Raw genomic sequence first — 17,142 nt, 5'->3', positions numbered from 1 at the left:
ATATTCTGAATTTTGTATTTTATTTTATTTTTTTTAATTAATTTTTATTGTTGGTTGTTCAAAACATTACATAGTTCTTGATATATCATATTTCACACTTTGATTCAAGTGGGATATGAACTCCCATGAATTTTGTATTTTAGTTCAGTAACTTATTAAGAAAAACTAGTTTGCTTCATTTGGTGCTCTTACTTGCATATTGGTTACTGGTTATTGCTAAAAATTTTGTAAACAGGAAATTTCTCATTCTTCCTGTTGCTTAGTTTAGAAGACACTGGTCCTTAAGATATTATGTGGAAATAGAGGTGATGGTATGATTAAAAGCTTGTAATGAAAATGCGGTTAGTAGTTGATGAGAAAAGTAAGTATAGACAGAAATTCTGTTGAGAGTTAGCAGGTTTAAAAAAACAAAAACAAAAACTCTACAGTCAATATGAAGTACAAGTTCCAGGATATAAGGAAAATTTCTTCTGTTCAAGTCAGTGCTCATTTTCACAAATGCTGTGCCATGATGTAGGAGCTGGTGTGGTGTCTTTGCCTATGCCCCTGTGTCCTAGGTTGTCAGTTATGGAAAATGGCAATGCCTACAGCAGGGGAGAAAACCTGCCTGTACAAGAAGTGCTAGGTTATTTCTTCCCAACATAATTAATTGCGCATATATATATATATTTTTTTTTTCCCCCACAAGCTGCTTACTGGGGTGTGTGGACTTTTTGATCACTAGTTTGGTTTTACTTATAGCTTCAAATAGATGAAAGAAAAACTCTAACGTTGAAAGATAAGATTTACCGATTTCTTCATTCCCCTCCTTACAAAAGAATTAACTGAATGTAAACTAAAGAAGGATGAAAATTGATGCAAAACAATACCTGGCTTAACATCCTTCCTTGCACTGCCACCCCTTTGTGGAGACGAGAAGTGTGAGAAGAGCATTCAGTATTTTGATGTCACAAAGTCCTTCCAATCTCAGGTGACCAGTCCCTGCTCTCCCGGGAACCTACTATCTGTGATCCCAGCCAGTGAACAGTTAAGTCTGTGTGGAGATCTGACTGGTGCTCTCCCCCAGACCCACTCCTGGACCACCAGCTGTGTGACTTGAGGACCCAGCCTGTTAGCCAATGTAGTAGTTTACACTGAGTGACATCAAGTTACTTGAATATGACTCAGTTCTTACATGTCAGAGGATATTAAGATGATTTCTTTATTGAAAGGGCGATTTTGAGGAAAATGATTATAAGGTTCTGTTTTTCATGCCCTTCGTAGAGAAACTAAAGTTAAATTTTTGTGACATTAGGTGAGTTGAAATTATTAGCCTCCCTCCAGAAAGATGCCATATGTTCTACTGACCTTTTCTGAAGGTCTGTGGGAGGAAAAAGGGGAAAATCACAATGGCAGCTTTCCTCCATCCTTAAATCCTGGTCCTGTTTATTAAATTTATTGGATCTCTGTTTCCTGTAGTCATATGGTCTGTAGGGATTTGTGCCTGGCCCTAGCTACACAGACTGTCTGAACCTGTCGCCTCTGTGAGTTGAATGCACCATGACTGGAAAACATGATCTTGTTGGTAAACTAGGAACCAGAAATTTTAAGTTCTGACCTGAATGAGAGTTTTCAGAGAATAATAACAACATACCTCACCCCTGCTTTTACACACACACACACACACACACACACACACACACACACACACATATACACACACACACACACAATCCTACCTGTTTGTTTTATCCCATAAGGGATCATGGCTTTAAGTATTCCAAGGCTCTCCTACTTTCCATTTTTCAGTTGTAGTTTCTTTTACATTCTTTATTGCATGTTGGCCTTCCTTATAAGTCTGCTACACCTGAAGTCTGTTTCAGCAGATTGTTTAGACTAGAGATTTCATTGCATGCATGATGACATAGATTACTCACTTAATGAATAGAGATGTAGGAAAAGTTCAATTTAGCACCGAGTATGAAAACTTATGTTGAAGAGCAAGTTGTCTTAAAGAGAGCTCTTGCCATCAAAACCTGCTTTGTGGAACATTTTAGGGTTCACAAATCATACATACATATTGTTTCTCTCAATCTAGAAGATTTTGAGAAAGCCAGCGCATTAGTACGTTAACGCTCTAACTGGACATTTCATTGCTGTGTGTTTCATTACTGTTCACCCATGTGAAAAAACCTGAGACAGAGCACATTCCTGTATTTTTTGCTTTTGGGTTCATAAGTCACAACAATTCAAAGGACCCAACTGGGTGTTTTAAGTGGGTTTGGTAACTCAGAGCATGTTCATTCTCCTTGACAGAGTGTGACTGACAGCTTATCTTTTCAACCTGCAATTCAGGGGATACAAATGGTGTCCAAGTGACTTCTAATATGTCTTTTGTTAAGTATTTTAACAAAGCTATATTATTAACCTATAGCAACATATAATGATGTATCTTTTGCTTTATAACTCAGATATGAAAACTTACTTGACCCGGGCTGCTTTTGGGTATGAATTGGTCTATAAATTCCTTTTGAGCCACATTCTATTCTTTCACATGAGATGACTTTGTGAACACACAGTTTTACAAAAATTGTTGAAATAATGGCTAAATGGCTCAATTATTTAGACCTCATTTCTTTATCCTGAATTCTTTTACTCTATATTCAGTACAAATAAATCATTCACACATTTAAGATTAATGACAGGACTGTTATTCTAAATGAGGTACTAATATTGATTGGCAAAGACTACCAAACCTCATAAACTTTTTCATGCTAAAAAAGGAAATCCATTGGTTTCAGTGTTTATAGCTTTTGAATAACATTCTGTAAATGATGCTGTAGAGCACCAGGCAACTCAAGTAGTGATGAGACTCCTGTAGCACTTACTGTGCATGGCTCTGATTCTTTATTGCAAACTGTAGTTTCAAGAATGCTAAATGCATTGCATGCCATAAGCCTTTTGGATTGCTCATTGGCGAATTGTAATTTCACACTTCATTTAAAATATTCTTAAACATTCTCTCACAGTAAAAGATTTCACACAGTAATTAAAAGACTCTGTTAACAAAGTCTAAGAAGTCTGATTTCCTCATGGGGAGTGATTTTGCTAAATTGTAGTTTTTCAATTAATATAATAGAATTTGCCAAATATAAATTTTGTATCACTATGATCCAAAATATTATTGCCTTGTGAAAAGTGAAACAGCGTTTCCTCTCAGGAAATAAACATTTAATTTCTTTTTTTCCCCTTTGGTGCAGATTGAGGATGAGCTTTTTAATCCAGATTATGTGGAGGTTGACCGGATAATGGACTTTGCACGTAGCACAGATGACCGGGGAGAGGTAATAAGAGATCATTTGTATGTATTATAGAATGGTGGTTCAGGCAGCTCATGTGTTCAGAGATGAGAGAAACTTAGACCTATTCTTGATCATGATACATGTGGTCTAAATTTAACTGGAATTTAATGATTTATTATTAGTTTTATAGCATAATAATAATGCTAAATATGTTTTTTGTTTAGTCTGGAGCTTTTTTAAAAAATCAATTCTCAATCTGAACTACATTGACATTTTTCACAATTCTAGAATATGATCAATAAAGACCTCAATATGGTTTGGTGTGCATCCAGTCAAGAGTACAGTTATAGCAGGATTCGGTTTAATGTTATTTAGCATTGGATTTCCTTAATGAAGTATAAACTTCATTTGATGAAGTACACAGAGGCTAATAGAAAGTACTTCTTTTCATGAGATCCCAGACCTGGCATTTTATGTTGCTTTGCAAACTCTCTGAGGTTGTCAAGAACATTTGATAGGGACATAAGGATAAAAACAGTTCTAGTGACTTCTGAGCATGTGTCTTGGTAACAGTGTGGTGACCTGCCATGAGTTCTGTCATTCCTGGCTGCTTCAACTAAATTGAGTTTTTATGTTTTAAGTGTTTGGATCTTGCTTATCTAGAGAGACTTGTCAAGGGACTCCCATTTTATTCCGAACTCTAGATAGTGGAATTCCATGATGTTTCAAAGACTATAACAATATCTTTATTTTTCTAATTTTACTTAGTTATATTTTTAAAATTTTATTTCAAACCTTGTTTGCATTGTACAGCAAATATTTTTAACATTAACCAGGTCAGTGTACCTTGCTCTTGAAATGAAGACCAACAAACCAAAGTGTTTTCTAGAGGAAAGACAAAGAGGAAATTCTACTGGTTTGCATTACCCAAAATATTTTGCCCTCCAATCTTCTAGAGCTCAAATATAGTATTTTAAAAATGTGGTTGTATACAAACAGCATCTCTTTCTCCAAGGAAAAGGCAGATATCCTAATAAATTTGCCTGTTTTTTCATTCTTTAAGAAACTAGCTAATTATGTAAACATAAGTATGCCGATGGTCTTACTTGAGAAGCCTGAATCATACTCTTAATGATTTGCACAGGGGTAAAGAAGACTCAGCTTTAGCTTCTTGGTATTTACTAGCTATTCCTGTATACTTTTTGACTTTTGAACATTACCAATGATTTAGATTAAAAGTTAATTTTGTTCTGATAATGCCCCATAACTCTGTTTCAAGTTTAGACTAGAGGCAAGTATTTAATAGTGGATATAGTTTTAAGGCATCTGTCAATTTGGCATTCCTGACACTGCAGTAGTATCTGTTGATAGATGAAATAGAGCACATGTTTTTCCTTACTATATTATATTTGGTCAAGTGAATTCAATTTTGATTTATTTAAACCTGGCCCAGCCTGTGACTCATTATCTGGTGAAGTGGTGCTCACTTCCCTATGAAGACAGCACGTGGGAGCTGAGGCAGGACATAGATCAAGCCAAGATCGAAGAGTTTGAGAAACTCATGTCCAGGGAGCCGGAAACAGAGCGTGTGGTAAGAATTGGCTCATGGTAGAGGATTTAATTTGAAAATAGCATAGTGGTGTGGTCTTCAAGAAACCACTAATGGGATTTACTATATTTGAAACAGGAGCGACCTCCTGCTGATGATTGGAAGAAATCGGAGAGTTCCAGGGAGTATAAAAACAATAACAAACTCAGGGAATACCAGTTGGAGGGAGTGAACTGGCTGCTTTTCAATTGGTACAACATGTATGTACGACACGTTTGTCTTTACTTTCATAAAATATTGTAGCTCTTTATAGTTATTGGAAAAAGTAATCAAAAAGAATGTAAATAATATTTAACTCTAATGAAAAGTTTTTAAGAAGCAAGCATTGGTAACAGTTTTAATATTTATTTAACAAATGTTAATACAAAGATTGACAGAAGTATGTAGAAGCAATTTTTATTTCTCAGATAATTTTGTTTGAAATTGTATTTTGTTGACTCTAAAAAAAATCTAAATCCATATGGCTATGCTTTTGTGAGTAATCTGTGTGTGTGTGTGTGTGTGTGTGTGTGTGTGTATAAAAGACAGCAGTACCTAATATCTGTAGTCACTAAACTTTCTTATTTTACTTCCTTCCCAAAGGCGAAACTGCATTTTAGCAGATGAAATGGGTTTGGGAAAAACTATCCAGTCCATTACATTTCTCTATGAGATATATTTGAAAGGAATCCATGGCCCTTTTTTAGTAATTGCCCCATTGTCCACGATCCCCAACTGGGAAAGGGAATTCCGAACCTGGACAGAGTTGAACGTGGTTGTGTATCATGGGAGTCAAGCTAGTCGTCGGACCATTCAGTTGTATGAAATGTACTTCAAAGATCCCCAGGTAAAACTTCACAGGTTGTGTTCCTTGTGCTTATTACATGCATTTTAAGGTGTTGAAAGTTTCGACTTAAAAAGTCACTTTCGGTGACTTGAGGGAAGGTCTCAGTTTTTGCTAAATTGGGAAATGGCTTGAGATTTCTTGCCCAGTTAGTTTGTATTATCTTTCTACAGTGTCAATGACCTTATTTTTATAGCTTTTTTTTTTCATTTTGATTATTTAAATATAATAAAATATCTAGATGATCACTGAAATTCATATAATGTACTACAATGTTAGCTTTATTTTGTATTCCTAAGACAAAACTAAACAAAAATGATATTAAATGTGAATAGAAGAATATTTTATTATACTGTTGCTACAATTGAAAAATATTAAGCATTGCAAAAATCCAAATATACACCAGAGGAAGAATTTATACTTTGACTTTTAGTCGCAAGTGCTATAATTTTTGTTATTCTCAGTGCCTGTTTATAAAATTATATTAACAGTGAAACCTTATGAATGATGTGATAAGGATCATATTTGTTCAAAGTTTTAAACTGTAAGTAATAAATGGAAGTTCATTCTGTAATTGAAAACAAGAGTTGTTTTATATGTACGTTTGTTTCTATTTTTAAACCTGAAATCTGACATATAATTACATAATTTTAAATGAGAAAAATATTGAAATCTATATTTGTATTTATCTTGAGATTTGGAAAGTTCTAAGTGAATGTGTTTTTTTTTATTTCAAATGTTTTATCATTTTATAGGAAGTGTTAAAAGAATAAAATGAGTTGCAAAAGTAAAAAAAAAAAAAAAAAAAAAAAAACCTTTTACAAGTTTCAAAAGTTAGTATAGCACCCAGTCCCTTTGGCCTTTCACTGTTTAGAGTCTGTAGGGTGTCAGTAGACAGGGTGCATTTACTAGTACTTTACTGCATGTGATCTAGAAGGGACTTGTATCTGAAATACTATGATAGTTTTCTAATTACTTTTTAAAAGGAAAGATTTAAAAACTTTGTTTTTTCATAACACCTTAAAGCCTTCAAAATAACTTTTCAAACAGAATACCTGAAATGAGGATGGGTCCAAAGAGACAAATACTTCTGTTTTATGCTATGTATCCATCCTAAAATGATCAGTGTTGTCATTAGTGCTAAATAATGATTCTGAGTTGTTCTTGTAGGGTCGAGTGATAAAGGGGTCCTATAAGTTTCATGCCATCATCACTACATTTGAGATGATTTTGACTGATTGTCCTGAGCTGCGGAATATTCCATGGCGCTGTGTGGTTATTGATGAAGCCCACAGGCTGAAGAATAGGAACTGCAAGCTCTTGGAGGGACTCAAGATGATGGACCTGGTCAGTGATCATATTGGTGATACCATTGAACCTGAGTAGAATTGTTTCTGACTTGGTAGTTGCACTGCTCTGAATATGACTTAATGCCTCTCTTCACAGGCTATCTGCAAAGCCTGTGCAATATCATGATGTATTCTGAATTCTCCATTACTCAAAAACTGTTACTGCTTTCTCTAACTCTTAAATTTGTATGCTGGTGTTTTAAAACAGTGGTTTCGGAGCGGAGTTTAGTCAGAATATTTTCAGTGATGTGAGTTTAAAGTATTTGCCTCAACCCTTTTGTTCACAACGTCAGCTGTTTCCTTAGCTGTTAGACCAAGCTTTATTTCAGTGTTAATAATTCAGTTATATTCCAGGATCCCTAGGGTTTGCCCTACCAGGGCCAGCTGGACTTGAGGATGTTAGTTCTTAGTAAGTTGGCTATGATATCTGGTGTTGGTTCAGTTTGCAAAGATGCATGAAAGTTTGGGGCATTACAAGACCTCAAGTTTGACCTGAAGTTTTATGCCACATCTATCCCATACCCTTCTAGCTTTCTCTGTGATTAGCTTTCCTGGGAGTTTTCTCAGTAGGAATATCGTGGAACCACATATTGTAGTATAGTAGAATTTGGTTGATTTGTCATGCTCTTTGGCTGTGTGTGATGTTTAGCATAAATTGCTACTTGACCTGTTATTTTTGGACGACTTTTCACTCCACAGTTTTACAAATTGGTTATGATCATTTGTTTTTATTTTTAATGTACAATATGAAGACAATGCTGCTGTCATTTAGGATGTCTTGGGTGATTTGATGAGCTCCAAGAAAGTAAAAAAATAAAAAAAAATTAAAAATCCCTTTAATGCTGACTTCTATAAATTTGATCTTTAGCCAATTGTGAATTGGAGATGGGAAGGACTACTTTGTATGTTCATAGCTAGACTTTTTTTTTTTTTTTTAACTAAATACTGGTATTACTGCAAAGAACACCTAAAAGCTTTCTGTTGCAGCTTCTTTGAAGCAGCTCCTTTTATTCTTAAATTAGGGGGATTGGATTAACCTACTATTCTTTTAATTAAAAACAGGCAAAATCGAGTTTTGTTTAAAGGAAGACGTCTGACTGTTATATTATTTAGGGTAGAATTTCCCATTTTTCTCCTTAATGAACTGTTACAGACACTGTCCTAAGTCTTATGCAAAGCAATTTAGTATTATTTGGTGGCCAATGCACAAGACAAGTGGAAAGAGCACTTAGAAACATGGAATAGTCTTGAAGACATGTGGTGTACTCATGGAAGGAGAAACCCTATGGCTCTCTTTAGCCTTTCAGCATTAGTTTATGCTCATAGTGGTGATCCACTAGAGGCTTACAGACCATTTCCTAAAGTCCTACATAGTCATCTGACAGTTTGTCAATTGTGTTCTATTACTAGTTCTTGTGTTCCCATATAGTAGATTCTTACTGCAAAATAGTTCTTTACTGATGAGTACAAATTATTTAAACTATCAACATCAGACAGTGTGATTGTCTTTGAAACACTTTGAAGAATTTTCTGTTACTTATATTAATATTTCATTAATGGATTGGGATCTATTATCTAAATAATTTTCTGTTACATCACAATGTTCCTTAAACCTTTTCCATAATGACATACATATAAAATGATAATATCTGTATGCCACACTGGGGTAGACAGAGAAGGCTGCCCGCTACCACAGGAGACCAGTCTTGCTGGCCAGCCCAAGTACTCAGAGTACCTGTAACTCATCTCTGGCTAACTGACTAGGGAGCACCATTTACCAAATGAACAAATTATTATTATTATTATTATTATTATTATTTTGTGGTGTTGGAGATTAAACTCAGGGCCTTGTGCATATAAGGCAAGCACTTTACCAACTGAGCTGTATCCCCAACCCCCAAAATATTATTTTCTTTTTATAATTAGGATTTTTTGTTTTTAAATCTCAGAAGAGATGTTTTTAAGATGGAAGATGGATGTTATTGGTCAAAGACGTAATATAATTGTATTTGTGCTCTGAACAGCTCATTGCTTAGTATTTAAATCATTACTTAAAATGAGTATCATTAGAATTTACCCACTTATCACTCTTCATGTTTCTTTTCCTGGAATAAGTCACAGTCAAAACAGTGGGTAGTAATTGTACCCAATTCCAGTGCAGGTCTTAGGGAACTGCTGCTACCTGAGCTGTCCTGAGTTAGATGAAAATGTCCTTGGTAGGGTGATCCCCAGGTTCATTCTCAGGAAATGAAGACCACTGAGTGTCTTCCCCTCTCCTGAGAAAAGGAACTGTTTGTGGAGATGATATGTGGAGGGGCAGTCACCATCTTCTCTGTTCTCCATTGGAGCTCTGGGAAAGCAAAACTGACCCCTTGTCCCTTCTTGACAAGGAGAAGCCAGGGAGGTTGTGGTCGTTCTTCGTGGATTCTGTTTTCTTGTCATTTTGTTGCCAGGAGGTCCCACACAAATTTAAGGGTCTGGTGAAATGGAACTAAATGTGTATCAGGCCATCAGAACTAAAAAGAATGGTGATATTTGCAGGACAAAAGCATATCTGCTGGCATAGTTGAGCTTGGAGGTGGTATAGTTGATAGCCTGAGTCTCTCAGAGGATGCCTGTTATAGTGGGTGTAGTAATCCCATATTTTAAAATTTCTTATCCACTTTCAAACTGAAACCTAGTTTTATTCCATTACTCATATATAACTGTACAAAAAGGGTTGTAAAGGTCATGTTGGTAATTACTTGGTGTATTTGCCTGTTAGGCAGTCATTGAAGTGAAGCAGCACCAAAAAGGACCTCCTTTCCCTTATACGAGTACATTTATTTTGAAATTAGTGAATTAAAAGCACTTCTTTTTAAAGGATTTGATTAAATATTTAGAATTTAACTCAGCAATTAAAAAATATAAAAAAACTGGAGAAAATATAATATGATACCTCTCTCCCTTTCCCCCGCCCCCTTTCTCTCTCTCTGTATAATCATGTTTTCCTGAGTACTTTTTAAAAAAGTATTTCATAGGGTCATTCAGAACTTGGCCATATCAGCCATTATGGCCCATGTAACTCCACTAGTATGGTTATTAATTAGAAACTCTTGAACTGATTTGCAGACTCTTCACTCTTAATGATTTAAGACTCTGAAGGTGATATTGGCATATGCATCTTTGATCAAACACATCTATTTGGAGGGGAGAAAAGGAGGGGAAAATATATGAAGTGCTTCACCTCACTTTCACAGAGCCTCATTGACAAATAAGACATGATAGATATGAAGAAAAATTAAGTGTGTTCTTCTTTTATCTCATTCAACTAGTATTTGCTGAGCGTAAGGTATGTTTGACAACTAAGTCTACTCAGATTCCAAGTTAATTCAGAATATTGATTTTGTAACTACTAGAAGATTAGTTGTGCTATACACCAAATGTAGGAAATAATAAGATAATAATATACACCAAGGTAGGAAATAATAAGACTCTTAAGATTTATAAACTTATTACTATTAAGACTGATTGTTATAAAACAGCTTCTTTGTCTCACAGTACAAAAGGAAAACTGGAAAAAGTTCGTAAACAGGGAGAATTAATTAAAGAAATACCTAACTTGGTTCAAAGAGACAAAGTTAGAAATAGCATTTGATTTTTTTTTTTTTTTTCAAATGATTGTGGTATTTAAGACCAAGATGACCTCTTTGCCAGTTGGAAATTTTTGCAGAACAAAATAGTTTTTCATATGCTGTTGCATTTAGAAGAACTTCTTTTGTCTCTAAAGTGAGTCATGCAGGAAGCAGATGGAAAGATGAGAGCACTGTTGATGTAGAGAACAGAAAGAAACGTGAACGCCTTCTCTTGGTCTAGGGATTTCAGGGAAAAACTTAACTTTGGTGGAGAAAAAAACACTGAGACTTAGGGGATTTAGAAAGCCATCCTACTAAAATATTGACCTAATAACCTCCGGAAGAAACAAAAGGACACTGAAGGAGCCTGTGGAGCTCTAGAGAGCACCCCGCACATGTCCACTCATCTGAAGCAGGAGCCATATCCTTCCCAAGTCTCTGTCTTTATGCCTCATTTCTATATGTGGTGTAGGGTGGGTGCTGAATTGCCACTGACAAACAGAAGCAGGAAAATGGAGAGCTAGGGGAAAGCATTCGTCCTAAAAGGTCCATTTGGTTGCAATGTGGTCAGTTGCTTTTCTTGTGTTACCATAGGAACACAAAGTGCTGCTGACGGGGACCCCACTACAGAACACTGTGGAAGAGCTCTTTAGCTTGCTGCATTTCTTGGAACCAAGTCGCTTCCCTTCAGAAACCACCTTTATGCAAGAATTTGGTGATCTAAAAACAGAAGAGCAGGTACTTATCACTTCAAGTTTTTATCTCAGTCATCAAAATTGATGATTAACTCATGAAATGGCCAAGTGCTTAAGTATTTTAAAAATGTAAGTTATGTCACAGTTTGTTCCCCACCTAGTAGACAGAGGGTCTTTCCCTTGGACCTTCCAAGTCATCATTATGGAGGTTTTTTCGTTTGTTCATTTGTCCGTTCACCCTCATGGAGGGCTATTGAGTTTTGTATAGAGGTTACATAGCTGTTGAGGTAATTTTCAGAGGTTTTTCTGCTATTCATATTGGTGGTTTTGCTGTGCCTACTTCTGGGGATAGTGGTAGAAGCCCCTGAAGTTGGTGGAGCTTTCTGCCTGCTGAAGTTTGGGTTTCCACTCTTATTTCTGAAGCATGTATACCTGGCCACGTTGTATGTTTCTTCAAGTCCAGATACTTTCATTTTACTAGCCCCCAGGATTTCTGGGAGAAGTAAATCAGGTATTGTGTATGAAAAGCACATGGATACTTTTATATATACACCGTAAGAGTTATGCGGGCATCACTTGCTATGTTTCATGTGCCATCTTTGAAATAAATGTGGAGATAGTTTGAAATCTTGGTCTTTATGTACCCTTCTTCTGTTCACTAAAACTTCTTAGCTTAGTTCAAAGTGAAGTCTGTTTTGTTTTGCTTTTCTAAAGTTATGTGTTGTGCTGTGTCCTCTTGCCAATCAGCGGAAAAAAGAACCAGGCAGAGACATTTCTCCCCTGCTCATTGAAGCTCCTTGTTCTTGTTGTTTAGCTCTTTCTACAGATAAAGAGAACAGAAGTATAGCACTCTGTGACATGGTTTCTTTCCTGTTCCTCACCATCCCTTTGGCTTAAGACAAACAGAAGGGAAAGCTAAATGAATACAGTTCTTTCTTTTTTTCTTCTCCACTGCTATGTACTATTTTCCATGCCCTTCTGGGTATTCAGAACTCTTGGGTAGGTGAAGCAGTGCATTTGACGTAGAATTTTCCAACCCTTCTCAGATTTCTTTCATGAAAGCTAAAAGATTAGCTCCTTTATACCCTTATTAGACTTTGAAAAGTGAAAATGGATAGTAAATAAATGAGCTGTTCCTAATTTTTCATAGCATATGTTTAATATGACGCAAACCTTGATACCAGTATTTACCTAAGGTCCTTTTTTAGGTGCAAAAACTTCAGGCTATTCTAAAGCCAATGATGTTGAGACGTCTCAAGGAGGATGTAGAAAAGAACTTGGCCCCCAAAGAAGAAACTATTATTGAAGTTGAGCTAACAAACATTCAGAAGAAATATTACCGAGCCATCCTTGAGAAGAATTTTACATTTCTTTCCAAAGGTGGTGGACAAGCTAACGTACCTAACCTTTTAAACACTATGATGGAATTACGGAAGTGCTGCAATCATCCGTACCTAATCAATGGTAAGCCTGCCTGCTTGTGAACTTTACTTGAACGACCGTAGAGGCTCCAGAGGTCCCTTTCGTCCCCAGATCAAGGCTTTCGTGGTGTGCAGTTGGTGCTGCCCTGACCACTTGTGTGAGCTTCTCCAGCTTCCTCTTCTCTGAGATGCCTCCCTCTGTGGTGCTGAAGACGCATGCCAGGTGCCCCTGTGGTCCTGGGAGCATGTTCTCACCTTGTCTCCTTCCTCCTTCCTCCTTTGACCTTTAAAGGGAAGCATTTGTGCTCCCTGGCTAGAAATCATCAGAAATGCTAGCTAAAGACAGATTAGCTCCGGTTGAGGTTTTCTTGGTGAATGTGTGTTTAAATCAGAGGTGCTAAAGAGGAACTCTAGTGGTGTGGGCCAACAGCTCTCAGCTGTTTAAGGCCTTTGCTAAAGCCCTCATATTCCTCACAGTCTGGAGGCCTTCAGCACCTGTTCCCTGAGACTAAGAGATGATCGCAAAGCTCTGGCCATGGTTCATCCCTATTACCGACGGACCGTATATGGCCCTGCTCTTCTCCTCATAAAACCATCGTATTACTTAACACATGGGGACTGAACCTCTCTTCTGTGCTTTCAGAAAACATTAAGGGGTGCGTGTTTCATGGCTGTGGGAGCACCTGCCTCAAGGAGCCTGCAGTATATTGAGGGATTGAGATTAGGAAAGCCGTTAGTTGTCATTTGAGACAAGCCTTAAGGGTAGAAGGTTTTTTTGCTAGGCTGGATTAGAGAAAAAAATGACGTTCAGATGGAAGTTATAACACGAGCAAGAAGATGGAGGCATTGAACACAAAGGGGAAATTGCCCAAAGTGTAAGGCACGTGTGTGAACATTGGGGCCAGACACTTGGACACCACGAGGCCCTGTGACCTCAGATACTGGAACCTCAGATACTGGGCTTTGGCCAGTGTGTTGGCAGGGGAGCCACTGCTGGTGTTTGAGCTGAGCAGTGATAAGGTACATGACTCAGGATGAGGAGTTGGGCAACAGTGTAAAAAGAATGGGATGGGAAGCAGGCGAGCAGAAAGATCAGCTCCGAGACGCTGCGGTCTGGGCAGGAGGTGATATGCATTAAAGATGACGACTCGGGGCTAATTTAAGGGTTCTTGTGCACAGTTACAATTGGCCTGCAGTGCAGTTAGGGGCTTTCCAGGGAAGAAGGAGCAAAGCCTACTCTGTTTTTATCACAGTCCACAAGGTTCTAGAACAGCTGATTTAAAAAGTTCCTAATCTTTTCCCCTTTCACAATGTACCCTGGATCCAGGAGTTTCTTTTACCATAAGACCAAAAGTGGTCTGTCCCTCAAGCTGGGCATGGAGGCGCAAGCCTGTGATCTCAGCAGCTTGGGAGGCGGAGGCAGGAGGATTTCGAGTTCAAAGCCAGCCTCAGCCAAAAAAAAAAAAAAAAAAAAAAAAAAAACGGCACTGAGCAACTCAGACTCTGTCTCTCAATAAAATACAAAGTAGGACTAGGGATGTAGCTTGGGGGTTGAGTGCCCCTGAGTTCAATTCTCGGTATCCCCCCCCCCCCAAAAAAAAAGTGTTCTGTCCCTGGAAGATGGGCTCAGAGCAAGGACCCAAGGTCATTCATTGCTTTCATGTGACATCAGTGAATTTCTTTTTAAAAGTTAATGTTTGTAGCTTCGTCTTCTAAAGAGAATGTTGTTTGTGATGATTACATGTTTAATATACCAGCCTTCTAATCACAGTGTGTTTGGGCGCTTGTATGGCCATTATGGTGCATGTTAACCAGCCCATTGTTGAGTTGGGGTTTAGGCCAAATAATGGTGTTATTAGAAAATACGTATATGCACACAGCATATTTCACAAAAAGTAGATGATGAGGAGAAAATAAATGATAAAAGCCTCCAAGCGGGGAGAAGAGAAAAGGATATACTAACAGCAAGACTGGAATGCCGCCAGCAGAGTGGATGTAAAGAGAGAAATGTCAGTGACACTAGATAGATGTCCCTGAGCCACCAAGTCGTCCACCCTGTTAGATCACATGTAATGACATGCATTGAGCATTCCTGGGTGGTTTCCTCAAACCCACAGCTGGTGGGGATCTTTCCTGGGCTGCTTGCTCTTCAGTGTTACCTGATTCAGGACGTTAGTTTCCCAGGAGCCTCCTAGGGCTTCTTGAGGCTTGGATTTTAAGGCATTTGTTCTGATTGGTCATTCCTTGAGGTTAGCTCTTCTGTCCTTACAACAAGTTATGAAATATCTGCTACATATGTGTCTTTATGCCTTTATTTTTTGGGAAGTTGTAATTTTTTAAAAATGTAGATATATACCCCTCAGCATACAGCTTTCCCAATAACTCATGTAGACAGTTGCGTTTCACAGAGGTTGCTCCAGGGCCTGTGCTGTTCATTCTTACCCACCATCTGGAGATGGCACCCTGTCACAGAGCCATCTCTGGACACTATTGAACATTGGAAGGAAATATGAAGCTGAAATTTGTATGAGTTATGGCAGAGTAAAGCTGCCTGTCAAACTGAACTTTATTTAGTTCCATTGAGCACAACCTTTCTGCACTTGTGAAAAATCGAAGCAACAGTGTGCGCAAGGTGAAAGCCGTAACATACCCAGGAGGCAGAGAATCTACAGGGATTGTAGAATGTAAAGTACGTAAAAAATCCTTTTAATGGACTTAATAGTTTTACTTAAGCACTTGAAACAGTGTCCAGCACCAGCAAGTGTTGCTACTTGTTTTTCTTGCTAAAAGTTAAGCAGGTAACTCGGTAACAAATGAGGTTACTCTTACCAGCCCAACCTTTATTTGAATGAAATTTTCAACTTCAGATTTCCTAATGTAAGAGTCAGAATAATGTTGAAAAACATATCCAAGAGTCCCCTGATGGACAGAGGTAACTTAGGAATAATTGGTTTTTATTAGCCAGGTGCAATGGTATACATCTGTAAGTTCTGCTGCTCTAGAGACTGAGGGAGAAGGGCAAATTGGAGGCCAGCCTCAGCAATTTAGTGACATCTTCAACAACTTAGTGAGACCCTTCCTCATCTCAAAATGAAAAAAATAAAAAGGATTGGGGTTGTAGCTCAGTGGCAGAGCATTCCTTTTCCACCCCACAATCTGCCGAATAAATAAATAGAGTTGGTGGCTGTCACCATTGGAAGTAGGGAGAATATAGAAAACAGAAATAAAATAAAAACAGGGCTTACCCAATGGATTGAGTTTTAGAGAAACAATAGTAGTTTTTTTCCAATGTAATCTTCAGTAACAAAATATTTTCCTGTCCATAGTTAATATAACTAGATGATATTACTGTCACTGCCCTGATAGTGACCATCTGCTGAAGTGAAAAGACTTCAGGTTGGAAGTGAGTACATCCTTGTACAAGTTGCCTTTAATAACACATGTCCTTGTAAATGTAGTACCAGCCATACTTCAATTTAGGGCAGAGCCAACTGAGTGTTTTGACTTATCATAACACATTTGCAGTTAATTTCCTGAATGATGTGTACCTATTATCAGGATAAATCTTTAATTGGTAGTTTTGAAAACGTGGGTGTGACACCAAAAGGTAGAAATTGCCCTCCTCCCTAATATTTACCCCATACCTTCTTTCACAAGAGCACCATACAGAAAATGTTTGCTGACATTGCTTTTAATTGAAGTCTTGTTAGTGTAATCTGGCTACTACTTGAATACTCTAAATTCATAACAAAGAGCTGAATTGATAATTTAGCAGTAGGTTTTGTTGGGTAAGAAAGTACAGTTTTCTGTCCTGTTCTAGATGAGAAGTTGTTGGTAGCATTGAAAAGGCAGATTTTTTTTCAATCTCTGAATAAGTTTAATATTAAAAATGATATTTCTGCTAAAATTTGAGTTTTTATTTCATTAAAATGATTATCTCATTTTTTGAAAAATATTTATTAATCATAAACTTGATTTAAATTATTAAAACATCATCTTTTATTTTGATTATGGATTTAGTTTCATATGGATAAAAAATACTTAATCTGCCATTTCTACATTGTAAAATTCTCACATCATTCAAAAGTACAAATTTGAAGATCTAATGTAATGTATAAACTTAAGTGTATTTCCACCTCTTAAGCACCTCTACCTCCCAAATCTAGAACCCGGGTTTATAAATTCATGTTTTGAAAAACATTGTTTAACTACTTTGGCAAACGTTTTTGCTAATTCTCTTAAATAGCATTTCTTTTTCCTTAGTGAAAACCCTTTGCTCTTTTTCTATACTTATAGAAAAAAATCAGAATATTAGCTTTATTCACTGAAGAAGGCCTGGGGGGCCAATAA

At 37.2% G+C, this 17,142-nt stretch overlaps 1 protein-coding gene across 7 annotated transcripts in view; it reads left to right on the top strand.

The window, feature by feature from the left end:
* The window catches only part of Chd7 (chromodomain helicase DNA binding protein 7), a 183,537-nt gene that overhangs the window by 134,902 nt on the left and 31,493 nt on the right, over window positions 1-17,142 (top strand). For 6 of the 7 annotated variants that reach the window (XM_076836464.1, XM_076836466.1, XM_076836463.1 and 3 more), the window contains 7 exons: window positions 3,240-3,323; window positions 4,735-4,872; window positions 4,969-5,090; window positions 5,473-5,716; window positions 6,884-7,060; window positions 11,271-11,414; window positions 12,580-12,835. In XM_076836464.1, coding sequence (XP_076692579.1) covers window positions 3,240-3,323; window positions 4,735-4,872; window positions 4,969-5,090; window positions 5,473-5,716; window positions 6,884-7,060; window positions 11,271-11,414; window positions 12,580-12,835 — 1,165 coding nt within the window. The remainder of the gene's footprint in view (window positions 1-3,239; window positions 3,324-4,734; window positions 4,873-4,968; window positions 5,091-5,472; window positions 5,717-6,883; window positions 7,061-11,270; window positions 11,415-12,579; window positions 12,836-17,142) is intronic. The other variant, XM_076836465.1, reaches the window with a different exon arrangement.

Source organism: Callospermophilus lateralis, chromosome 16 (genome assembly GCF_048772815.1).
Source record: "Callospermophilus lateralis isolate mCalLat2 chromosome 16, mCalLat2.hap1, whole genome shotgun sequence".
In the NCBI taxonomy this organism is placed as follows: domain Eukaryota; kingdom Metazoa; phylum Chordata; class Mammalia; order Rodentia; family Sciuridae; genus Callospermophilus; species Callospermophilus lateralis.
Note: the sequence above shows the minus strand (reverse complement) of the source record. Positions and strands in the feature narration are given on the sequence as shown.